The 26,002-nt window shown below is 35.6% G+C and overlaps 1 protein-coding gene across 1 annotated transcript in view; it reads right to left on the bottom strand.

The window, feature by feature from the left end:
* Positions 1-23,548, bottom strand: part of LOC122399612 (glutamate receptor ionotropic, kainate 2) — a 423,846-nt gene extending 400,298 nt beyond the window's left edge. The window contains exon 1 of the mRNA XM_043400407.1: positions 23,438-23,548. Coding sequence (XP_043256342.1) covers positions 23,438-23,533 — 96 coding nt within the window. The 5' untranslated portion in view covers positions 23,534-23,548. The remainder of the gene's footprint in view (positions 1-23,437) is intronic.
* Between the last annotated feature and the right edge of the window lie 2,454 nt (positions 23,549-26,002).

The following is a 26,002-nucleotide window of genomic DNA, read 5'->3' as shown; positions in this document are numbered from 1 at the left end:
ATGAATCTGGTGTCGAAATTATCAGGAAAATTAGTGTTCGAACAGTGCGAAGAAGATTAAACGAATTTAATCTTATGGGTCGCATCGCTCGCAAGAAGCCACTCATTTCCAAACGAAATCGAAAGCTTCGTTTACAATTCGTTAAGAATCATCGCAACTGGACAATAGCAGACTGGTCAAAAGTTGTTTTTACCGATGAGTCCAAGTTTAATAGAATGAGATCAGATGGCAAATTGTATGTCCGACGTCGTGTCAACGAGGAATTTTCACCAAAATGCATAAAATCAACCGTGAAAAGTGGAGGATGTTCAGTGAACGTTTGGGGAGCGTTTACGTTACAAGGTGTTGGCCCAATTCATAGAATTGAAGGAATAATGGATCAATACAAATACATTGATATATTAAATGAGGTATTGCTCCAATTTACAAGAAATCAAATGCCAGATAACTGGATTTTGCAAGCTGACAATGACTCGAAACACACAACCCGTAGGGTTAAACAATTCTTATGTCAGCAAAATGTAAACATTTTACCATGGCTCTCTCAATCTCCAGACCTCAATCCTATTGAGATGCTATGGATTGATGTGGAGAAACATGTAAAATATAAAAAACCCAAACATTTAAATGAATTGTACTCTGTTATTCAAGAAGGGTGGAATAATATTCCAATCGAGCGTTGCCGCCGTTTAATTGAGTCTATGCCAAGACGTTCTGAAGAAGTGATACGACAAAAAGGGAGTGCAACGCGTTACTAACTATTTGCTAAGTTTTATTTTTCCGCAATTAACTAGTTTCATTAATTTTACCTGTATTTATAGTATTAGTCTGATTTGGTCTTAAGTAGTTGTTCGCTGTCATAACGACCTAATCTGAGAAGATGTTAAAAATATTTGTAGCTAATAGTATTGTAAATAAAATTATTGCGATATTATGGTATAACATACTTCAAAATGTATTTCATATGAGTTTAGTATACGAAAAATACAATGAATAAAATATTAGCACTGTTTATTTCCTTACCTACCCAGCGGTCTTAAGTAGCTGGCCGCCACTGTATATGTATAATAGCAACCGAGGGGTTGGTCGAGAGCTTGTGAGATCGTGACCCCTCTGGTGGCGAGCATGGGAGGCGACGCCACAAGGTTAATCGATCATCGAACTATCGATTGGTTAGAATTGATATATCAGAGATAGCGTTCACGTAGTGTGAGAGGGATGATGTATTGTATGAAAAGAACGTGGTAAAAGAAGGAGGCATAAGCTGAGTAATAAGAATCTAATGTTTAAAACAAAGAGAAAGAAAGTGATTGTTAAAAACAACGCTTTTATTTAGTGTCATAAGTACTCTTTTTACCCAGAGATTAATAATATACTATTGTGGCTAAGTCTCACGTGTATTCTTATTAAATAACAATCAATAAATAAGAAAAAATACCCTCCTTCATGTGAGTTCGAAATTTTTGACGATACCTATTAGTTCTTTCAAGGTACACTTAAACCAGAAAAATCCTTTTCATTCTTTTCGCAACACCATTTTTGTATTAACTTATACATTTATAATAATTTTTAATTCGAAACTCTCTTTTATATGCTTGCTAGTTATGTGGAGTGGTTTCATGAACGTGACACAAGAAATTATAAAAATCGTTATAGAGAGAAAATGGGGTACATACAGGGTGTTCGGTCACCCCTGGGAAAAATTTCAATTGGAGATTCTGGGGGCCAAAATAGGACGAAAATCAAGAATACTAATTTGTTGATGGAGGCTTCGTTAAAAAGTTATTAAGGATGGATCAGTAAATGAATTGTTGTAAAAGGAAAACACTTGTATCTGTTGTAGAATATGTAAACATCCATGTACTGATACACGATTAATCATAATCAATAATTTAATATTATTATAGGTGGTTATAAACACTCAAAATTCATATCAATGTTTCAACTATGTGGTTTTGAGGTTGATCTATGAAAACAATTCATTTTGTATGTATGTGAATATACATATAACTTTACCACACATAATATTTGTAAATTCAAAATCTAACGTAATATATTTGAATTAATTATACTAACTACACATACTATTTTGTACCATTCATTGGTTAACAATGGCATATAAAAAATGTACCTTTTCTATTTAATTATTTTAGATATTTTAAAGAATCTTTGCGTTATAATTAATAATAAAACTTCAATAGATTACGAATATATGTATGTTTAGATTTTAATATATGGTCATAGATACATATTCTATATTTCTATTCATCATAAACAAACGTATGCTGATATTTACTACAAATAATATTGTTTTACTCTCTTAAATATTAGAATCCGTTTGTTCATTTCAGTTTGAACGAAAAAAGTTACGTTGTTTATTAAATATATAGTGGTATTTATGTTAACGCTAAATTAACTCATTACGAAGTTGAATACTTTTAAAACTAGAACTTAACCATTGCAGTTCCAAAGAGTTTCGTTGTAACTAGTTGAAGAACTCTGAAGAGTATTCTTGACTCGAGGACCATACTCGTAGCTGGTAGAAAGCTTGTACAACACTTGACTTGCGAATTACAAGAAAACACTGACACTAATTCTAAATTCTTGTAATGACGTAAACTCCGCGTGTGACGTAAACTTATGTTTAAAGTTTCATTAAACTTTCATTTTACGGTGTTTACTGACTAGTGTAGTACAAAGGAACTACAAAAAGAATTCCATTCAAAAGATGTATTTTAAATAAATAATGCTTATGAACTATTTATTAACGTTTCGATTTCTTACTTAGGATTATCTTCCGAACAACAAAAGTTTCTCTATCAAATCAAAGCCGATCCTAAGGGATTAATAAACATTAATAAATAAAAGCTTGTTTTAATACTGATTATTGGTATTTTTATATATTTCAAATATAGGTTGAATAATTCCTCGATTATAGAGACACAAATTTCTAGTTGGCAATGTATGGACTAGGTTTAAAATTCATACAAACATAATGTAATTTTTACTAATACAATCATTATGACACAATTAAGTATACAAATTTTTAAATATATATGTTGGGATGTTATCTTCGTATAAATTAATATCCGAAGAGGAGAATGTTTTTATGTCTTATAAACTGTGACAGATTAATTTAAAATTAATCCACACTATGATTCAACACTAGATAAAACTTTACTAAGAACTCTAAGAATGCACGTTGGACAAAAAGGTCTATATACAGGGTGTTCGGCCACCTCTAGCAAAAATTTTAATGAGCGATAGTAGAGGCCAAAATAAGACGAAAATCAAGAATACTAATTTGTTGATGGAAGATTCGTTAAAAAGTTATTAACGTTTAAAGTGCCGCCCTTACTGAATTTTTTTCTCGAAAATGCGCAAGATTTCGAGGGTATGTCTATTCACCAAAAATGACTGTAATTGAACCCTACAACCGAAAATAATTTTTCCACAACGATTTGCAATTTTTTTTCTCCGTTGAAAAATTTAGGCACCTAATTGGATTTTCAGTAAGGAATTTTTTTCTCGAAAGTGCGTACGATTTCGGAGGTATGTGTAATGATAAAAAATGATTGTAATTGATCCCCGCAACCGAAAATAATTTTTTTAAAACGATTTGAAAAATTTTTTTTCGCCGAAAAATTTCAGCACCTACTCGATTTTTTTTCTCGAAAGTAGATAGGATTTCGGAGGTATGTGTACTCACCAAAAATGATTGTAGTTGACCCCCGCAACCGAAAATAATTTTTCCAGAACGATTTGAAATTTTTGAATTTAATTGTAAATAACTTTTTAACGAAGCTTCCATCAACAAATTAGTATTCTTGATTTTCGTCTTATTTTGGCCTCTACTATCGCTCATTAAAATTTTTGCTAGAGGTGGCCGAACACCCTGTATATTTACTGAGTGTTCAACAAATTCTATTGATGTGTTCTGATTGATATATGATTGAGTTCTGTTTGAAGTGTGTGTGTATGTGTATACTTGTTGATTCGACTAAATCTGTGATTGGTATTTGTGTTTTGTATGATGATGGAATTGAATGTTTCTGATTAATGTATAGTGTACAGATGTGATTCTGAGACAGCAATGAAGTATGGCTTGCGCTGTTCATAATTTTCGGGTAAACGTCGGTGGGTCATGTACCACTCGTCGCACTAAACAGCCTATTTTCCCAAACATACATCTTTATTCACCCCTCGTAACTATACACATGTACGTTAATGTAAGCCAAACAATCAGCCTGAAACTAAAGCCACGTTCTATGACATCAATATTCCAGCATATCACTATTACCTGGACATTTTAATACTGAGAAAGTAACTTTTAGAACGAAGATATCCACCACTAAATATCATGCAGAATCATTCACAAAAATTGAAGCGTTGTATCTATACCAAAAGTTTTTGTTAGAAAAATATTAGTAAACAATACTAATATTCGTAACAGAGTTTCACAGAAATATTCAAATTTGAATATCTCTTAAACTAATGATTTTTCAACATATTTAGGTTCATAATCAATTATAGAGAATTTCGAGCTACATCAACTAATGCATTAAAAGACATATATTTTGCATCAGGAAAGCGTCTGAGTTAGTTAAGTTACCTACAGCAGGTGTCTCCCGCGTGGAAAAGGCGGCTGTTGCTTTAGACCGCCTTCTCCTGAATATCGGAGGACTCAATGTTGAAGTCCGCCGTTTCTATGTGGAGGTGGTGCGTTCAATTACCCTCTACGGGGCCCCCGATTAGGCTTCGAAATTGCGCCGCGTCAACCATCGGCTGGCTACCCGGGTGATTAGAGGGTATCGCACCATCTCCCACGAGGCGGCGACTATTCTGGCTTGTCTGACGCTTTTGGAGTTCCTGTTGATCTACCGGCGCCCCAGGGAGCTCCAGGAGGCTGGGTGGCCGCCAGAGGAGAGGAGGTAAGCGGTCGAAGCGACGAGACACCATGCCCAACGGACCGTTTTGTTCGTGTGGCTCCGCCAACTAACTCAGGCTGGCAGAGCTGCACAACGGTCCGTTGGTCCAGACCCGCCACATTGGCAAGATTGGCAGGATAAACCGGGTAAGATGTTCTACAGAATGACACAGGTACTTACCGGGCATGGTTGCTTCGGTGAGTACCTGTGTCGAAGCGGGAAGGAGGCGACGACGATGTGCTACCATTGTGGTGATGCCCAGAATACGGCCCAGCACACGCTGGAGGCCTGTCGTGTCTTGGAGCATGAGGTTAGTAAGATTGTGACGGTTGAACTGCTGTTTTTGTCATAGACGGCAGCACCGTTCGCTTTTTGGTGATACTCGCCATAGGGAACAAAAGGCACTGCTGTCTCTATTTCACGCGTTGGCAACTGTGCGATACTGCCGCGCTTTTCGCTGATCGGTATTGCATGTAGGCAGTTAGTTAGTGAGTTGTCATTGGTCATTGGTAGTAGACCACTAGTTTCAGTGTTCAGTTTTTAACCGTGTGCGCAACCTCGTGGCGTGAACAAAGACCGCGTTGCGCGTGATAATCATCGTATTTGTTAAAACATTAAAGTTTGTTAACCTACTGTCGTGGAGTACCGCCTCTCATTAGGGTGGCACAGCACCCTGCATTTCCTGACGCTCCTCCCCTAGGCCACGGTTTTATCGTGCGGACACTAGAACCGGATCGACGAGTTGTCGATCCGCGGCTACAGGCGTTTCAGTCCCACCTGGGATGCCACAAGATGGTGGCAAGTGGTGACCTTCTTCTGCAAATCGAAGAGGGAGGGCTCAGAGGGGCCATTTCCTCTAACAGACCTAAGGTCCATGTGTTTCTCACCTTTCCTCTTCCCTACTCCTTACTCCTTCCCTTCCCCCCTTCCCGAATATGATTGACCTCCAAGATGTGGGGCTGCAGGTGCTCGTTGCAAGGGGCCCCAGGACCGCGAGCTTCAGGTGACCTGGCGTTCGCGACGGGAGGCTCTGTGATGTTTCACTAGAGTTCTCGGTACCCCGCTGCAACGCCAGAGCACGGTCACCGCGGGGTTTTAGCCAGTAAGAGATCGACACTATCCCGAGGCCCCCCTCCCCCTCTGTACAGGGGTCTCGAGGTGTCCATGAGGAAAAAAAGCAGGAATCTTACATATTTGCATGCAGACAGATATGTGGAGCCGTTTAGTTTGAAAGTGGCCTAACTCCATTTTTCAATTTTTCCGGTTACCATGGTTACATGTACAAGTTCATGTTATTTATCAGTAAAGCATTTCAGGTTGCTTATATTCCGAGCAAATACGATAATTCTTGACACATAAGTTTTCAGAGTTAGTTCAATAATTGAACCGTGTAGTCTGAAAGTGGCCTAACTCCATTTATACTTAAATCAAGATATTTACTATTGATAATGTCGGAAAGCAGTAATGACGGTAATTTTAATTAATTAGTATTTACAAGTTAACCTCAGTTTTTGGACAATTGCGTTAGTTGAATAACTAGTACGTTTAATTAATATAAAACTTAAAATTTAATATTAAATTTTAGAAATTATTTCACCCATGGGGAAGAACAGAACAAGACTATTTAGTTCAGATAGTGAAGAAGAAATAGTAACTAATGATTTAAACAAAAATCGAAAAAGAAACAGAATTGTAGAACAATATTCGTCTTCAGGGGATGAAGATACGAATAACAATGGAGAAAAGATTGATGAATCATACATCCAAAAAGTGCGAAAGATTAAACGGAATTCAGGAAAAAGATATTGTACTCAAACCGGAAATATTGTACCTGAAAAAATTTTCAAAAACAAAGATTGCCGTTGTCGGAATGCTTACACAAAAAATTATGATGAAGAAGAAAGAAAAGAATATTTTTGAGAAGTTTTGGGGTTTGGGAGATTTTAACAAACAAAATGTATTGCTTTACGAAGCTGTTGAGCGCAAAATTGTGGAACGAAGACGTCCAACAAACGGAAAAGGTTCACCAAGAAATTGGAGTTTTAAAGATATGTAAAATAAATTCAGTATTGTTTTTTTTCAATTTGAAGCATCTTAAATTATGTTGAATGGACTTGGGCACCTTCAAATTTTATAATGAATCTGGTTGTTAATTTTGAAAGTGGCCTAACTCCATTCTTGATAAGAAAACGCATATTATTCACTTAGTAATTGCCAGTATTTTAATAGGAACTATAAATTTAACACCCTTAGATACACTTAAGCAGTATGACTCAATAGTATCCTATACGTATATTTTTAAATTCATTGAAACGCAAACCCTTAAATATCTCGATTTGAAGATAAATGGACTTAGGCCACTTTCAAAATAAACGGCTCATGTATTCTTCAAACCTTCATGGTTAAAACATTTTTTGAACCACTGTCTTAACTTTACTAAAATATTCTTAAATCTCTCAGTATTAAAAATAAACAAAAAAAATAAAAATAAATTCTTTCATTCCGGAAATGAGAAATACCCTTTTACTAACTTGATTACGCAGTAATCGTACTCTTTGGTTATTAATAAAATTACATTTTGTTCACTGCTATAATGTATATAAAATTCGATTATTTTGATCGAGAAAATTGAATTTGAAGCCCCTTTAGGTTACGAGGGTTGGATAACTGATAAGTTTTTATGGAAACCACGTGTTTCAAGTATAGGAACACAGGAGAAGGATGAAAGAAACTCTTTTCAGCGCTCTCTCTTCTATATTATTCCGCTCGATTACTGCTCAGGATCGTTCGTCTTCAACGATAACCCGTCTTCGGCCTGACTCGATTAGAACTTTGAAGACTGAAGGCTCTTGTTCAAGAAAGTGATCTCGATCGAACGATAAAAGTTTAATGAGCATCTGTCGACTAAACGCGTGACCATAGATCGTAAAAGCGACGAAAGGAAAGCGACAGAAATCGAAATCGCGTCATTAATCGCTCGTCATGCTTTTGTGAGTGTGCAATCGAGCAGCCAACGGCATTGGTGTCATAAGAAAAATTCACGGGATAGAGATAAAGTCTTTGATCAATGGTTTTTTTTTTTTATTTCGGGCTTAATAGTAGTTCAGACAACACCGAAATCTCTTGCAAAAGCAAGTGGATCGATGAAAGATCTTTTAATACGTTCCTTTGTAACAATTCTTAGATATTTAATAAAAAGGATGTCGGTTGAAATTGTATGTAAAAAAATATCTAAAAAAATAAACACAGATAGAGATATTCCTAATCTTCTTATACCATTTTGCTATAATTGTTTACTCTTATTAGACGCGTCATCTAAAAGTTTACATTTACTCAATTTTACTACAATAATAATTTACTAGAGTCTTAAATACACTTTTAATTTACGCATACGACGATTTTAACCACTTTTAACAATATTTACAGTTCTCTAGTCACACTAGAAATGCCTAATAGGAGGACACGACAAGTTCTTCGTCCTACAGTCGTTAAAATATCTACTATTGGGAGACGAGATATTGGCACACTACCCACAAGCTAAACGGCGCACAATGGGGCCATTGCATGCCAAACGCGGCAAAAAGTGGTTTTATACAAATATACCCACAATGAAATAATGATTCACTAATAGTTAATGGGACACATGGGCCATGATTTAGTGTGATTTTTTTTATCATTTGTCGATTTTTGATACGACTACATAATTTTGAAACGTTCAATCTTAAAATCATCCAAAATTATAATCATCGTTTATTGTTGCTTTGATTCTTCAAAATAAATGATGGGTAATTGAATTAAATGTACTTAGTACGTATTTAAATTACGAATGAAGAATCAGATGAAGAATCATTCATAGATTCATAAATTCTTTCGTTTTGTCTTCGTAAAGGTCGTGTCGTCTATTCGCTAATTGCCATCTTCTCCTTGAAACGAGACTTCAAAGTTGCAATTTTTGTTTTCAAAATTTTCTGGTACTCCAGAGAATAATTATTCTGGCTCATTAAGGACCACTCTAAAAATTCTAGTTTATTTTCAAAATCATGATTTTGATGCTGTGTCATGATGTTATAAAACTGCATCATTTAAAACACACGTACTCCTGATGAACCTTAGGATTTAAAAAAAAATGTCACTCTATTAAAATGAAACTTTTGCTACGAAAACTGTATTAACAAACTATATAGAAGATGAAGAAAAATGGCGAAATTCAAATATATATATCTGTACCTACCTACTTCAATTGGAAATTCCATTATTTTAACACTAAATATTTCACTCACAACATACAAGTTAGGAACGTCAAACGATAAATACCCCAAATTCGTGATCATTTTATGCTTTTCTAGCATTCGAAGCAAGAACAATGAAATGTATGCATTGTTTCCTAGTTTTGATGTATTTTTGAGAATCGTAACAATAAACCGAAACAGTTGATCATCTTTATATTTTTCGCAGTAGCAGCTACTAGCAGCTATTTTTTTAAAAAAAAAAAAAGGTAAGGCTTCACTCTACAAAACGCAACTAAAATGAACACTGAATCACACTGCATTCACAATTAAAAAATAAAATGAAAACTGAACATGTTCAATTAGTTATAACTCAAAAAATGTTGGAGATATAAAAGTGTACTTTGGTGTAATTTAAATACAGTATTTTCTCTATATAAGCTCGGAACTCGTCCACGATATAGGCAAATATCATATCCCCTCTACTTATCCCCACTGCGTACCGTTAGAACTAAGCACTCGCTGTATCGGCGAGTATGCCTTCCTATGGGCGGTTCCCCAAGATAGCGGCGCGTTTGACAGTCGGTCGTCGAACATTGTCATACGATACGGGCTCAAATTACTAAGGCAACACTAGTGCAATAATACAAATTTTTTATTTTTCGTTTTCTTGTTTTGAAACTTTTAACATGTCTGTGACAGTTTTCTGATTTAACTAAGATCAAGTACAACATAATTTTTATTATTGTTTTTCATAAATTATAATATACATTTGACCTTTCTTTAAAGTGTATCCTCATCTGAAAAAAGGAATTGTAATTTAATTGACCTATCATTTATTTGCCGAAATCGTGAGACAACTCAGAGTAAAATAAGTTGGTTAAACAGTTTAAATTCGCAAGTTATGTATATCTTTTCGGATTATATCACTATTGCAGTAAACGATCGATACATACATATATGTACTGAAGTTATGACACGATTTAACTAGTACATATACAATATTAAATCAACAACGAAATTCATCTTTATTTTTGTTCTTCCTTTTTTCAAACTTCATCAACATATTCGTGACACTTTTCTGATTAAAATGACACCAAATACGATATACAATTTAGGTCCTATTTACTAACGCAATAAGAAATCAAAGGCATGCATCGCTCAAGTGACTCCACGTCGGCTGTATCGAAACACAGGCGATGTTTACGCGAGCCTATACAGAATCAGTATTTCATTCTGCGACCTCTACCAAGAGAGGTAGAAGTCAGAATTAGAACACCGATTTCGTATAGGCTCGCATAAACATCGCCTGTGTTTCGTTACAGCCGACCCGAAGCGAAGGAAGCGATTGCAAATTCGGCGATGCTCGGCCGCTCAGTCCCTCTTTGTCATATGCTCGCTGTTCTTTTCTATACTCGCCGCCTCCAGTAGGCGTCAACAAAGTATCAAGAATCGTTTCTCGTCCACGATATAGCCGAGCGTTGAGCCCCGAGAGCGTCGCTTCTATAGAGACAATACTGTATATCTTTTCGGGTTATATCACTATTGCAGTAAACGATCGATACATACATATATGTACTGAAGTTATGACACGATTTAACTAGTACATATACAATATTAAATCAACAACGAAATTCATCTTTATTTTTGTTCTTCCTTTTTTCAAACTTCATCAACATATTCGTGACACTTTTCTGATTAAAATGACACCAAATACGATATACAATTTAGGTTCTATTTACTAACGCAATAAGAAATCAAAGGCATGCATCGCTCAAGTGACTCCACGTCGGCTGTATCGAAACACAGGCGATGTTTACGCGAGCCTATACAGAATCAGTATTTCATTTGCGACCTCTACCAAGAGAGGTAGAAGTCAGAATTAGAACACCGATTTCGTATAGGCTCGCATAAACATCGCCTGTGTTTCGTTACAGCCGACCCGAAGCGAAGGAAGCGATAGCAAATTCGGCGATGCTCGGCCGCTCAGTCCCTCTTTGTCATATGCTCGCTGTTCTTTTCTATACTCGCCGCCTCCAGTAGGCGTCAACAAAGTATCAAGAATCGTTTCTCGTCCACGATATAGCCGAGCGTTGAGCCCCGAGAACGTCGCTTCTATAGAGACAATACTGTACGTACTAAGTACATTTAATTCAATTACTCATCATTTACTTTGAAGAATCAAAGCAACAATAAACGATGATTATAATTTTGGATGATTTTAAGATAGAACGTTTCAAAATCATGTAGTCGTATCAAAAATCGACAAATGATAAAAAAAATCACACTAAATCATGGCCCATGTGTCCCATTAACTATTAGTGAATCATTATTTCATTGTGGGTATATTTGTATAAAACCACTTTTTGCCGCGTTTGGCATGCAATGGCCCCACTGTGTGGCGCAAGGGGTAAGGGGAATCATCCGTATGCTCCTTCTAATCCCCTCCACTGTTTAGGCTCTTGGCTTGTTTTGGGGCTTGGTTCGTGATCGACTTCCCCAATAATAACCAAGAACCCAGGACGTGGAGGAGATTACGTGGATCGTGTGAACGACTCCCCTTGCACCTTGCGTCGTTTAGTTTGCAGATAGTGTGCCATCAATTTGTCTCCCAATAGTATGTGTCTCTACAATTGAAATTCAGCGAATTCTTCGTACAATATTTGTACAATGTAATAGAAATGTTCTGCGAAATTTATCTGGTAGTCTCAGTGATTAATATGTTCCTCGAAGTACTTCAAAATATATTTTTGAAAAATTCTTGTAATAAGTTTATAGTAGAACGAAGTGATATGAATGCTGAGAAAATAGTTCTACAAGTAAGTTGAGGCTTACCTGTCATGTTCATAATATTTCAACACAGATTCCACAGGTTTGCATCTTATAAGCTCGAGCGAAGAATGGATACCATGGATCACGATTACCCCTCAGTTTCAACTAGACTCAATTTATTGACACTTGAATCTAGGACAATTGTTGCAAATATGTCATTTTTATACAACTTGATAAACGGCAATATTCACTACCCTCAATCGTTGAATTTAACTCCCTGATATTAACAGATACAGATTTGGAACGGTAGATCCACTCAATCGTCTTTGTCTGATCGCAAACTCTCATTGTACCACTTTGGATTTTTTTACTGACAGTACAGTATCACTCAAAAATTGTGTATTTAAGCTTTTTTAACATTTTGTCCTTACGTTGTTTACCTAATTCGCATTAAAATTAACTTTATAACCTTATATTGATTACTATGTTCTACTTTTTTGTATACAAATGGATCTTCCAGTTTATTGAATAAATAAATAAATATTAAAATTTTTACGATTATCCTGTCTTTTGAAATCAAACAATTTCTTTCTGTATAGTGTTTACAGAATCGTTCTATATTATTTATTACTGAAGATGACCACATTTCTGGTCGAAATTAAAACACGATAATGAGTATTCTTCGCATTGAATTTGTCAAATAAATTCTTAATGAAAAAGTTTATATTTGAACCACTTTCAGACTTAAATTGAAAAACATTGATCGCGCCACTGCTGCGATTATTTGGTTTAAAAGGCGTTCAGAAATTTGCGGATAAAAGTTTCTAATCTCTGTTGAGTTTCCAACAGACTGTCGGGAGCCAATAAATGATGATTTCCAGTTGCGTGAGCCGACTTTGAAGAACGTCGATCAAAGAGGGATGAACGACATGGCGTCACAAAGAGCGTAAAAATTACCGCGTCAGAGTAAGAATTTCAATTATAGTTTAAACGCACACGGGGAAATTGAATTCTAGTCATGCGTTAGACGTCACGAGCTTCCATATCACGGCAACGATAATGCCGAATTCCTCGAATTCCGGCCGCCGAAATGCTTCAACTTGCGCTGTCGCCGATAAAAGGACGCATTGCTATCGGCCAAAAATAACGATTGCGCGCCATTGAACAATCGCGACACCTAATTAAGAGGACCAGAAAGTCAAAAAATCGATTTTTTTTTTCTTTTGTTTTCGAAAGTAATACTACACATTCCTCTTCCAATTTAGTACAATGATTTAAAACTCTTCTCCTATATTATTCTTCAAAGTCGTTTTCTTCTCTTTCTCCAGTTTCCTTAATGAAATGTTTAACTGCAACAAGTATCGAGAAGGGGAGTACATACATATGTCACCATTTACACGTTACAGCCTCGACTAATGAACCGATTTGTGAGATCGATCTATTATCTCCTCACATCAATAAAATTCCATCCTCGTGTACAATAAAAACTATTAAAGCATCGATAGAAACTTGGAACTATACAGGGTGTTTGGCCACCATCTTCGATTTATCGCAATCAACGAATCTACCGTGCTTCCACGAGAAGAAGGTACAGCGTGTTTATATCCCCACTCCTGTTGCAGTCCGCTGATTCACAGGTATTGGTCGAAAACGGTGACGAAGATCGGGGACAGCCAATCAGCGGACTGCAGCAAGAATGGGGATGTAAACACGCTGTGCCTTCTTCTCGTAGAAGGACGATACCAATCACATCGATCATTGATATAGTCACCTATCAACCCAGATAGAACTCACCAGTTAGCATTACCTACAAAATTACTTATTGTCAACATACTAATACAAATGTCATATTGTTTTGTAGCTAACACAAATCATATCTGATTTATCGTACAATGTATATTTTTTTACATACTATTAATCAATATTTATTAATTGTTTACTTCCCGCAACTAGAGTTTTTTATTTAGCAGCGAAAAAAATACTATTTTGAACATACTTTCCGCGGTGAGTATATGTTGGTAGGCTAATAATTTGTAGGATATTTTTACACATATTTTTCGTGACTATAAGTACTTGTTGTTTGTAGTATGCCGAAAATGAGAGAGCTATAAGTATCCGAGAGGGTAGGTATGTACGAAAGAAAAGTAGAAGAAAAAATTGCACATGAGTTTGGAATATTTGAAGAAACTGTTACAATGCGGGCCAATGTGGCAACCAAAAATAATTTTTTCAGAATGATATAAAATTTTTTAATTCAATGTTTTAATAACTTTTTAATGAAGCCTCAGTCAAGAAATTGATATTCTTGATTTTCGTCTTATTTTGGGCTCTAGAATCTCCCATTAAAATTTTTCCCAGGGGTAGCTAAACACCCTGTATGTACATATACAGGGTATTTCACCTAACTTGACCACCTTAAATATATCGCTTATTTTGTAAGATAGAAAAAAATGTCAAGGGGAGAAAGTATTCTGTTCGAAGGCGCCAATACGGTGATGGATCGAATTTTTTTTTCAAGGTCATTTTTTTCGAGATTTCAAGGTCATCGTATTTTTTTTAAATGGGACCACATATTTTCGCTACAACAGTCTTATAGCTTATAAAAAGACGAATCCAACGATGTGCGATATGTTGACCTTCACGTGACCTTTAGCGAAGGAATTATGAAATGTTTGTCAGTAACTGCAGTACGCGTTCGGAGACGGTAAATGAAGGAATTTCAATTTCATTGAAACAGTGTACCGTGTAATTGTTTCTGGTGCTTATAAATAGATATTCATATTCTCCTTTCAACGGTTGAAGTATGTTTACAAGCATTATTATTGTAAGAGGGGAATGACCGAAGCGGGTAAATAGCGCGTTGTCAAAAAGCCGCGACGTACACAACAAGTTGCGGTATCGATAGCAGTGTAATAAGATTCTCCATCATGTACACTACAGCAGAAAAAGTGGAATTGATTTTATGATCGCCGGATCTTACGCCACTTGATTTCTTTCTGTGGGGGCACCTAAAAAATACGGTTTACAATGATATTCCCACAACAGCAGAAAACATGCGACAAAGGATTCTACATGCATGTAGATCAATTACTATAGAACAACTGAAAAATGTTCAGCAAGAATTTATTTACCGCCTCCAAAAATGTATCCAGGTTCATGGTGCACATTTTGAACACCTTCTAAAATAAACATTTAATTTAAGACTGTTTCAATGAAATTGAAATTCCTTCATTTACCGTCTCCGAACGCGTACTGAAGTTACTGACAAACATTTCATAATTCCTTCGCTAAAGGTCACGTGAAGGTCAACATATCGCACATCGTTGGATTCGTCTTTTTATAAGCTATAAGACTGTTGTAGCGAAAATATGTGGTCCCATTTAAAAAAAATACGATGACCTTGAAATCTCGAAAAAAATGACCTTGAAAAAAAAATTCGATCCATCACCGTATTGGCGCCTTCGAACAGAATACTTTCTCCCCTTGACATTTTTTTCTATCTTACAAAATAAGCGATATATTTAAGGTGGTCAAGTTAGGTGAAATACCCTGTATAATATTATATTACAATAACAGTTAAAGTTAGAATAAGCGATGTATAGGTGTTGATTTGATGAACACAGTATGGATGAATAAGAGTGTAACTATGTCAAAAACTATTATTCTACATTTTCAATCAATGGATCTATGTTCTTCATGAACGAACTGCACTTATTGTCATGTTTCCAAGAAAGTCAGAACCTTATGGGGGATGTTGTTCTCGAAAAGAGAGGAATTATACATCTCCAACTTCGCTGAAAGGATACACCAATTTATTTGTGATTGAAGCTACACACGAAATTAATAAAAATACATTTTTCTATATTCCCCGGATGAATATTCTGGATGATGACTGTTGTATTTTGATGTCTCATCGAAAAATAATCAAACCTGATAACAAGCTAAACGAATTCGGTGAAATTATTAGAAAACAAATAAATCAACAGTTCATAATTACACATACCAAGTGGTACACAATCACTTTTGGAATAATTACTGCTCTCTCGGTATTGTTTATACTTCTTAAATGTTATCGAAGCAACGGATCTCTTTATTGGTTATTACATTATGCTATGCGATCATGGATCCAAGACATGGAGAAACCAATCCACCATTAATGAAAAATTTTGGTCAACTGCATCTTCGATTCATCGCCATCAACGAATCTACCACGCTTCCACGAGAAGAAGGTACAGCGTGTTTACATCCCCACTCCTGTTGCAGTCCGCTGATTCACAGGTATTGGTCAAAAACGGTGACGAAGATCGGGGACAGCCAATCAGCGGACTGCAGCAAGAATGGGGATGTAAACACGCTGTGCCTTCTTCTCGTGGAAGGACGATACCAACCACATCGATCATTGATATAGTCACCTATCAACCCACATAGAACTCACCAGTTAGCATTACTTCAGTTCCTGAGATGTCAGGAGATGAAGAAACCCCACAGTGCGAATTCAAACGCGACAAAGATCTATCAAAATAAAAGGGGGAGGGTAAATCTAATATATTATATATTGATATGTTATGTTAAGAGGACCAAGCCGTCAGTAAATCGATTTTTTTCGATAGTAATATCATTCAGAAATTAAATGCCAAAGTTTTATGACGTTGTAATGAAAAATAAGGATTTGAGAGATGAAAATGTCGAGCGCAGAAGTCGGAGGTGTCGGAACAGTTAGTCAAGCGGCGGACAAAACAAAGGCTCAAAAATAATTTGGACAACCATAAACATAAACCAGCACTTCCCGATGATGTTTTTAAAGTAATTTTACCCATTTATGAAGACTTGAGCAATGAGAAGCTAATTGAGCAATGTATTGGTGGCTATACACAAAATACAAACGAACGCTTCAGTTATATATAGATAAGCGATGTATAGGTGTTGATTTGATGAACACAATATGGATGAATGAGAGTGTAACTATGTCAAAAACGGTATAACTTCTATTTCAACTATTTTTTGATATCTTTTGTTGTTTACGACTTATAAGCATGTATATAGAAAGGGTGGTTGGGATAAAAGGGTTGATATCTCCCTCAAAGTGCAAAACGGGCACGAACGAATTACACCTTTCTTCTTAGATAGTTCTAATAAATATTTATGCAAAATCTCATCAAAATCGGAGTGTATCAGTTCGCGATGTTCCTTTGTAAGAGAACCTGTAGAAGTAAGGTCAGTCTATGTTATGTTTACTTATTCGTAGAAGGTACGTTATACATATAACTCAGAGTTTCCACGTTAGCATAATCCTAACACGAGAAATTAAAGATAGCACGCTTGTGTTATCATTTTGACCGGGAGTGTACATACAAATTTTACACCGAGCAACGATTAACTATAAAGCCGAGTCTAAGTCCACGTATCCAGTCTAATATTTCAAAAATTTGCATATTGAACAACAACGCGCGAGAAGACAACTTGCAGCCGGGCAGTCAGCATTGTACCCATGCGCTCCACATTTTGGTCCAAATGGCTTTACATACACTATGATAGTAAAGCTGAACACATTTTAAATTATTGCCCTTGGTGAACCTTTAATTCCCCTTTATTAAACACAACGTTACCTTGAGCGGCGACTGATTTCCCAGATCGCTGAGAATAAGCGCTACACTATTATTCAGCGCAAAAGGTGATTGATATAGTGCGTTAGCGATTATTGTATCCGAGTAACTTGTATCGACACTCGAGAAGGATTTCTGGCTTTCATTCGACAGCTGTTGCTCGACATGTGTTAGTGTACCCGTCGTATACCTAGTATTAAAACGCACAGCGTGTTCAAGCCAGCAGTATTAATTTCGTTCACGTCGCTCTCCACGCCCGTTTACGCGGGAACACGTCAAAGTTGCGAAAGCTGCGACGCTGCCGAACGCTTCCTTCACCGAGGTTGGAAATTTCCTCTAATATCTCTAATTACCTCTTACAACTTTGCCGAGCAGAAGACATGCTCTGCCCAATACACCCTCTGGGTCTCGTCTCGAAGTTCATGGATTTCCGAGGACACGGACGGACGGATATTCCAGTAGAAACGAGTGCGTCCTTGAGTGGCGAATGCTAATGGAGAAGTCGGGAGAAGGAGAGGTCATCGGCAACACGCGTGTACGCTCGAGCAAATATTAGGCGACGTGCTCGAGGAGATTTCGCGTGTCTACGAGACAGAACTCTCGTTAAACCGAGAACCGTGGCCGTTGTGTCGCTTTCAGCCACTTTGTGCTCGAAAACTTTCCGTTTATTAAGAGATATTCGGAAACTTCCTCGTTCTTTTGTTGTAACTTCTGACTTACGAGCAAGCCCGGCAGCATTCAGAACGCGTAACCGAGAAGACGAATAAGTTCCCCCCGCCCGGAAACCACATTTCTCCGGTTTCGCCATAAAGATTCTACCCTCATTCGCGAACATTTAAGAGGAAGTTTTCATTAAGAACACGATCATTTAGGTAATTATTGGAATTTTTTTTTAACGAATGTTCGAAGATTATAAATATGGTATGTTGTGGTACGGTAACTATTCAATTAATAACTACACAACTTCATTTGAGCCTTGAAAGAAGGATAGTTCGACTACATGAACGATGGTCTCGTTGGGACGTTGGGTAGACACCTACAGTGGGTTCAATTTCTATAAGCATACCATATATTTTGAATAAAAATGGCGGACATTTTGATAATATTATTGTAGAATTTAACGAAGAGGATTTATTTGAGGAACAAATGTACAAATTATATAATTATAATAAACGAATTTGGAACACACAAATTAATAATTAGCAACACAAATTAAAATCACATTAATTGACAACACAAATTATAATCACGTCCGTCTTTCACAATGACTCGTTTCTCACTCCCTGTTGTCTCGCTGTCCCTAGTAACCCATTCTTTCTTCAACAAAACACTTTCAACCCTTTTGCACATAAATTAACATTGAACGAAACTACAGCGTGGCACAAATATTCAACACAAATCTCCTACATTATTAAATAATTAAATGTTATTAAATTAAAAATAAAAAGTCGAAAACCAATATTCAGGGCGAAGTGCATTTCATATACGAATGTATTTCTGTTAACAAAACCAAAGATCATTGACACATACCTAGTGAATATAATATTTGTTGCTCTGAATGACATCCCAAACAATTTGGCAAATATTGTTGATTTATATATCTAAGACACTCAGTATAGAATTTTAAAAAGTCATTCGATTTTTGTTATAAACGAAGTATTATAATTTAAAGCACAAAAAAGTGACAAAATTTGTATAAGAACAGTCTTTTCAGAACAGTATTTACAAGTTGTCGCGAGTGTCTGAGTGAAACTGAAAGTGTGAGAGTGACAGATGCAAATTAGTGTGAGCTTGTGCACTCTCAGTACACGAGCACTCAAGTTTTAAAACAACCAATGACTTCTGAGTACATGGATCACGACGTCACAAAAGGTCCTCAAATGAATATAGAACCAGAAAACTCAACTGCACCAATTTAATCAAATCGAAACACATACGCCTTAACGGCACCAACGAAAACTTTCTAAAAATGAGCCAAGCTATAACAATGGATTCAATAGAGGGAACTTCAGTTAATGATTACTCAAATGCACTTGAAAAAATTATCAGTCCCGCTTCTATCTGCTTCATTCCAAGAATTTCGAATAATAGAGTTTCCATTTATCTGGATTCCAAAGACACCATCACCAAGATAGAAAACAGTGACAGCTATACTACAATAAAAAACAACACTGTGAAAGTGAAACTACTAATTACTCCATCTCAGCGGATGGTACTCTCTAATGTCTAGCCAACGATCCATGATGCGATTGAACAAGTTTTTAAACATAACAAAATCAGAACCACATCCAAAATAACCTTTTTGAGAGTCCGTATCCTCGAACCAGGCTATACACACATACTAAGCTTTAGACACAATTATACGTACATCTTGAAGACACAAGTAGGACTTCCGAATCTTTCCCCGTAACATAAGAAAGTACAACATACAGGGTGTTTGGCCATTCCTGAGAAAAATTTTAATGGGAGATTCTAGAGGTCAAAATAACACGAAAATCAAGAATATCAATTTCTTGACTTAGGCTTCATTAAAAAGTTATTAAAAAATTAAGTTAAAAAATTTCAAATCATTCTGAAAAAATTATTTTTGGTTGTGGGGCTCAATTACAATTATTTTTTGTGAGTACACATACCCCTGAAATCTTAACCACGTTCGAGAAAAAAATTCGAATAGGTACTAAGATTTTTAGACGAAATTAAAAAATTTCAAATAATACTAAAAAAATTATATTTAGTTACAGGGATCAATTACACGCATTTTAGGTGAATAGACATACCCCGAATTCCTACGCACTTTCGAGAAAAAAATTCAATACCGAAAATCTAATGTGAGGCCAGAAATCCTTTAAAATATCATAACTCCTAAATGGATTGGAGGATTTTAATTTTCCAAAATGCAAACAACGCGTATTTTAGTGGAGAATATGTAGAAATGCTAACAATATTGAAAAAGTTGTTCCTGGACACCGTAAAATGAGAAATACCCCATAAAACTGGTCAAATTTTCAAGCGGCCATAACTCCTTCAATAGTAAAGGTATCTGATTGAAATTTTTTTCTGAAGCATAGCCCATGGGTACTTACAAAAAAGTATTAGCCAACTTTTCTGTAGAGTGCCAAACAAATTTTTAAGAAAAATCGACAGGGGGTAGATGCCTAAATTTTTCGACAAAAGAAAAAAATTTCAAATCATTTTGGAAAAATTATTTTCAATTGCGGGGGTCAATTATAATCAATTTTGGTCATTAGACATACACTCGAAATCCTACGCATTTTCGAGAAAACAATTCAGGAAGATGGACAAATTTTTCGATAAAATTAAAAAATTTCAAATCGTTCTGGAAAAATTATTTTCGATTGCGGGGGTCAATTATAATAATTTTTGGTGAATAGACCTACCTCCGAAATTCTACCCACTTCCTAGAAAAAAATTCTGTACGGGCGCAACTTTAAACGTTAATAACTTTTTAAAGAAGCCTCAATAAAGAAATTGGTATTCTTGATTTTCGTTTTATTTTGGCTCCTAGAATCTTCCATTAAAATTTTTCCCATGGATGGCCGAACACCCTCTATATTACTTTTTATCTTTTTAATCTTATTTAGTATATTTTAAAATATGGATAAATGATATGTGCCTAATATATATCTAAAATTTTATTTTCTATATATAAATTCGAAATGCTGATTTTCTATTCTCTTCCTGTTTGTATGGATTTCTGAATTTACAAATTCTAAAAAACTAAGTTTTTTACTATAAAAATCGAAGGAAAGGAAGTCCTTCATTATAGGAACAAACTCTTTGTTTTTCCAAAATTGTTCTCCTTCTCTTAACCTTCCACTATTAAAATTAAAAAAAATACTGTTGCTCACATATGAACGTCGTGGTAACGAAAGTCTTAAAAATGTAGTGTTTCAAATCATTATTAACACTAGATTTACGGAAGCCTTCAATTTCACGGATGTTTGATTCCACATTTAAAATTGCAGAACGCGTAAATATTATTTTTTAACAACTGATGTTGAATTTGATTGATGCAATGGCATGAATACATTAGCCGTTTATTTTGAAAGTGGCCTAAGTCCATTTATCTTCAAATCGAGATATTTAAAGGTTTGCGTTTCAATGAATTTAAAAATATACGTATAGGATACTAATGAGTCATACTGCTTAAGTGTATCTAAGGGTGTTAAATTTATAGTTCCTATTAAAATAGTGGCAATTATTAAGTGAATAATATGCGTTTTCTTATGAAGAATGGAGTTAGGCCACTTTCAAAATTAACAACCAGATTCATTATAAAATTTGAAGGTGCCCAAGTCCATTCAACATAATTTAAGATGCTTCAAATTGAAAAAAACAATACTGAATTTATTTTACATATCTTTAAAACACTTTGGAAACATAATTTATGCCATTCAAAACATTTTTTAACTACATAACGTACAAAATTACAAACATAAATTTATTACAAAACAATTTACTACTCATCTACATTTTGTGCGTGTGAAAGGGATTTGAAGAAATCATGATGTTCCGGTGGTATATATCGTAATAGGTCAGTTATGTCCTTGAATTTTGCTGTTGTAATTTGTCTGATATTTTTATACAATGGTGTCAATACAATATTTTCGAACTTTCTTGGTCTACTCCGACGTGGTAATAAATTCAGGACTTTAAAATTTTCATTCTCATTCATTGATGTCTTATAGAAAATTTTATACGGTTCATTTCTGACAAAACGCATCCAACATATTTTTAACCAGTTTATTGATTCTCCGTCAGAATTCTTTACCCTTTTAAAAATTGCGTCTTCGAATAATTTTGTTGATACAAAATCTTCTTGTCTCATTTCATTTACAATAAAATTATTACCTTTCCGACACTTTTTAATAATCTTGTAATAATCTCGGGGAACGAACAGTAAATTATTTTTTTTTAATGACATTTCTACCACGCGAAAATCTCTATCATTTGGTAAAAACGAATGTCCTGATATTAAAAATTTCTGATCTATGATTTCCACATTATTTTCCAAAGTTTGGACAATTTTTAACCACATTAAAGCCACTTTAATGTTTCTATTTTGCCCGGCGCACATATCACAGTAAGCTATAATGTGTCTTTCACTTCTTAAATTTTTAACATGTTTTAGGATGCATGAAACAATTTCTTGAGCACCTCTGGATGCAATAGTTTCATCCCAAACGTACATGTAAACATTAAATATCTTGATTTAAGTATAAATGGAGTTAGGCCACTTTCAAACTACACGGTTCAATTATTGAACTAACTCTGAAAACTTATGTGTCAAGAATTATCGTATTTACTCGGAATATAAGCAACCTGAAATGCTTTACTGATAAATATCATGAAGTTGTACATGTAACCATGGTAACCGGAAAAAATTGGAAAATGGAGTTAGGCCACTTTCAAAATAAACGGCTCACATATTCTAATTAAAAAAAAATCGTATTGTAAGGTAATCGTCAACATGAAAGGTATCAATAAATATATGTATGTGCGAACAATGCCTGTAAATCTAGTGTTAATTAAATTGAGAATGAATATTTCAAACATAAAGAAAAATGTTCATATACCCAATTCACATTGGTAGAATGGCGCTCGATCTACGGGTACAAATTCATCGTTCGCCGAGCAGCACAGCAACGAAGAAAGAGCAAGTGTGCGAATCGTGTGAATAAATTGTCGCGTCGGAGTTGAGAATTGTTCTCGAAGACTTGCTCGAACTCGTCCCTATTTTCTACAGTCGCGGAACGAACTCGATTAGAGAATAGAAACGCGGAGAGGAAACCGGAGAACGTGGAAGCCGATTTTCGGCAGCCGATGACACCGATGAGGGGATTATTCCTAGTGTCTACGTAGTATACTACCCAAAATGTCTACGTACCTTGGAGAGTGTGGTGGGATGCGGATAAAGGTTGACGAGGCAGCTCTGCCGTCTAAGCCGATAGTCCCAACGCGTTTCCAGATGCGGAATCTCCATGGTGTCGCAAATGCTTTGCACATGCGAGGCGGTGTGAGCACTCTGCGGGCCAAAAATCGCCGCGACTCCGCTGCGCAGCAAGTGGCATACTGAAATCAAACATGCCACGTTAGGTACACTAATTCATGGGCTATTTGCTCGTTTAATTCGGTATAGCGATTTCGGGTGTGGGCAAACGGTCCTATGCGAAGCTAACTTTGCTCATAGACCGCGAAGACATGTTGGGTAGCAATTGCTGAATTCAGACTGCTTGACACAGTTCAAATCGTACGTAGAAAATTAAGGTAGTTTGATTAAAGATGAAGGGACAACGCGAAACTCAAATTTTAGTTAAAACTAATCTATGTCCCAGGATTTTTTGTGTAAACTTCATCTATTGAAACATTTGAAAAATCAATTAACCTCGCTATTATTATTATTTATTTTAATTCTTGTCTAATAGGATTAGGATGTGTGGTCCGATTGTAATATAAAATGTAATTTATTCAGGTTCAATAAACCATACAGCGACATTGCAAGGGTAGCGAAGAAGAGATGTTTTATAAAACTGTTTCGATAGTAATACACAAGCACTGGCGAGCTTTATTTGGGGGTTCCCGTACGGTCGACCAGTACTGTGGTGCCCATCAAAACAGCGATTAGGGTATCATCTATGGAAGCTCGCTGGAGTTGAAGATTTTCTAGTTTCTATGGATTAAGAAGATTCCTTATTTGTTTCATCTGTCTTATTCGATATTTGTTATTTTGAAAAACAAAGAATTCATTCATTCTATCTTTGGTTCTTAATGAACAAACATGTAAACTTATTTGTTAATAAAATATTTAATTGACATATTAGTTTAATTTGGCATAGAGTCTGCCATAGTACTCCAACGTACAGCGCCATTATGCGGCCATAAGCGTGCCACAGGATGACTTCCAGTTTATATTACGCATTCTTTATTTACTTAACTACTAACGTATTCTTTCTTCCTTACTATGTAATGAACTGTTAGGGGTTTCCTAAACGTTCATGTGAACAGTGTCATATCATAGACGAGATATGCCTTTTATCGTATTTATCGCGTTGCAGAGTTATTATAACTACTATTGCATAAGTGTAATTAATTTATATGTTCAGCATTAAACAAATGTCGTGAACTATATTAAATAATTGCATATATTTTCTGTATCTTGTTTATTATTCACAATATCATGTACTAATCTAATAATCGAACTGAAGATGAGAAATAGATATTAACAAAACAAAAATGAAAATGAAAAAGTACTAATTGAGAGGAATTCATTAATGTATATAATTTTTCGAATACTTGTGTGGAGCAGTAAGAAAGACAGTCAATTGACCATTATACCTGTCTCTCAGTGTCGTAACTCAAGTGTACTGTGATTATTTTGCAAATTAATCAATTGAAAAATATAGAATTTCCCGCCGAAATGTAGACAGTATTCACACGCCTTTGTGAGTAGTTGGATCTGAGAGGCACTGATGTGGTTTCCGGTGGGTTTGGCGAATCGTACGTGGATCGTTGTGCAGATGTTAGCGATTAAGTATTCAAGTTAGTTAACTGTATTCAAATAAATATATTTATATATATATCAACTGGTACGTGGCTTCTCAAGATCGATCCCATAAATTCTCAACAAAAAATCATTTAACACTTTGACTGCCATGTCACCCATGTATGGGTGACAGGATTTACCATTATGATACTAGAAAAATTCATTCTCAAGTTAAGACGTTGAGGGAAATAAATTTGAATAGAATATGTGAATTTTAACTAGATTGCGAAAGTAAGAACTCAAACAAATTTTAGGTTATGTAGTCTACAATAACCTAAAATAAAAATTTTACTTTTCCAGAATATTATACGGTTTTGATTTGGCAGTGCACGTGTTAAGATGGAAGTAAATTCGAAGGATCTTAAGAAGTTTCTATCGTAACGGTTTTTGGTGAATTTTAACAAAGTTATAAAACTTTGAAACTTCGAGGTGTAACAAACAGCACAGCAATGTGCTGTGGAAGAGGATTTCCAGTCGGTCGAACTATTGATTTTAATTTCTCTCGCCCGATTTTATTTCCACACGCTGGAAAAATACACGTTGTAGATATTGTACTCCTGTACTCGCCGCCATTTCTCTCGCAAGCACTCGACCAACTTTCCGTCAGGGTGACCAGCCACCTAACCCATGTGATCGGTAACTCTATCTTTATGCAGGGTGTTCAAGAATAAGTGTTTAAAATCAAGAATATAAAATTTGTTGATTGAGGATTCGTTAAAAAGTTATTAACGTTTAAAGTTGCGCCTGTAGGTAGGCAACCTGCGTACAGCTACTTGCACACGATAGGTCGGTCCCAGTGACTCTCACTCACAAGGGAACATCACGAACTGATACACTACGATTTTGATGAAACTTTGCATGAACATTTATTAGACCTATCTAATAAGACAAGTGTAATTCGTTCGTGCC

Source organism: Colletes gigas, unplaced genomic scaffold, assembly GCF_013123115.1.
Source record: "Colletes gigas isolate AHSC1104 unplaced genomic scaffold, ASM1312311v1 Colletes_gigas_Sc00014, whole genome shotgun sequence".
Taxonomy (NCBI): domain Eukaryota; kingdom Metazoa; phylum Arthropoda; class Insecta; order Hymenoptera; family Colletidae; genus Colletes; species Colletes gigas.
Note: the sequence above shows the minus strand (reverse complement) of the source record. Positions and strands in the feature narration are given on the sequence as shown.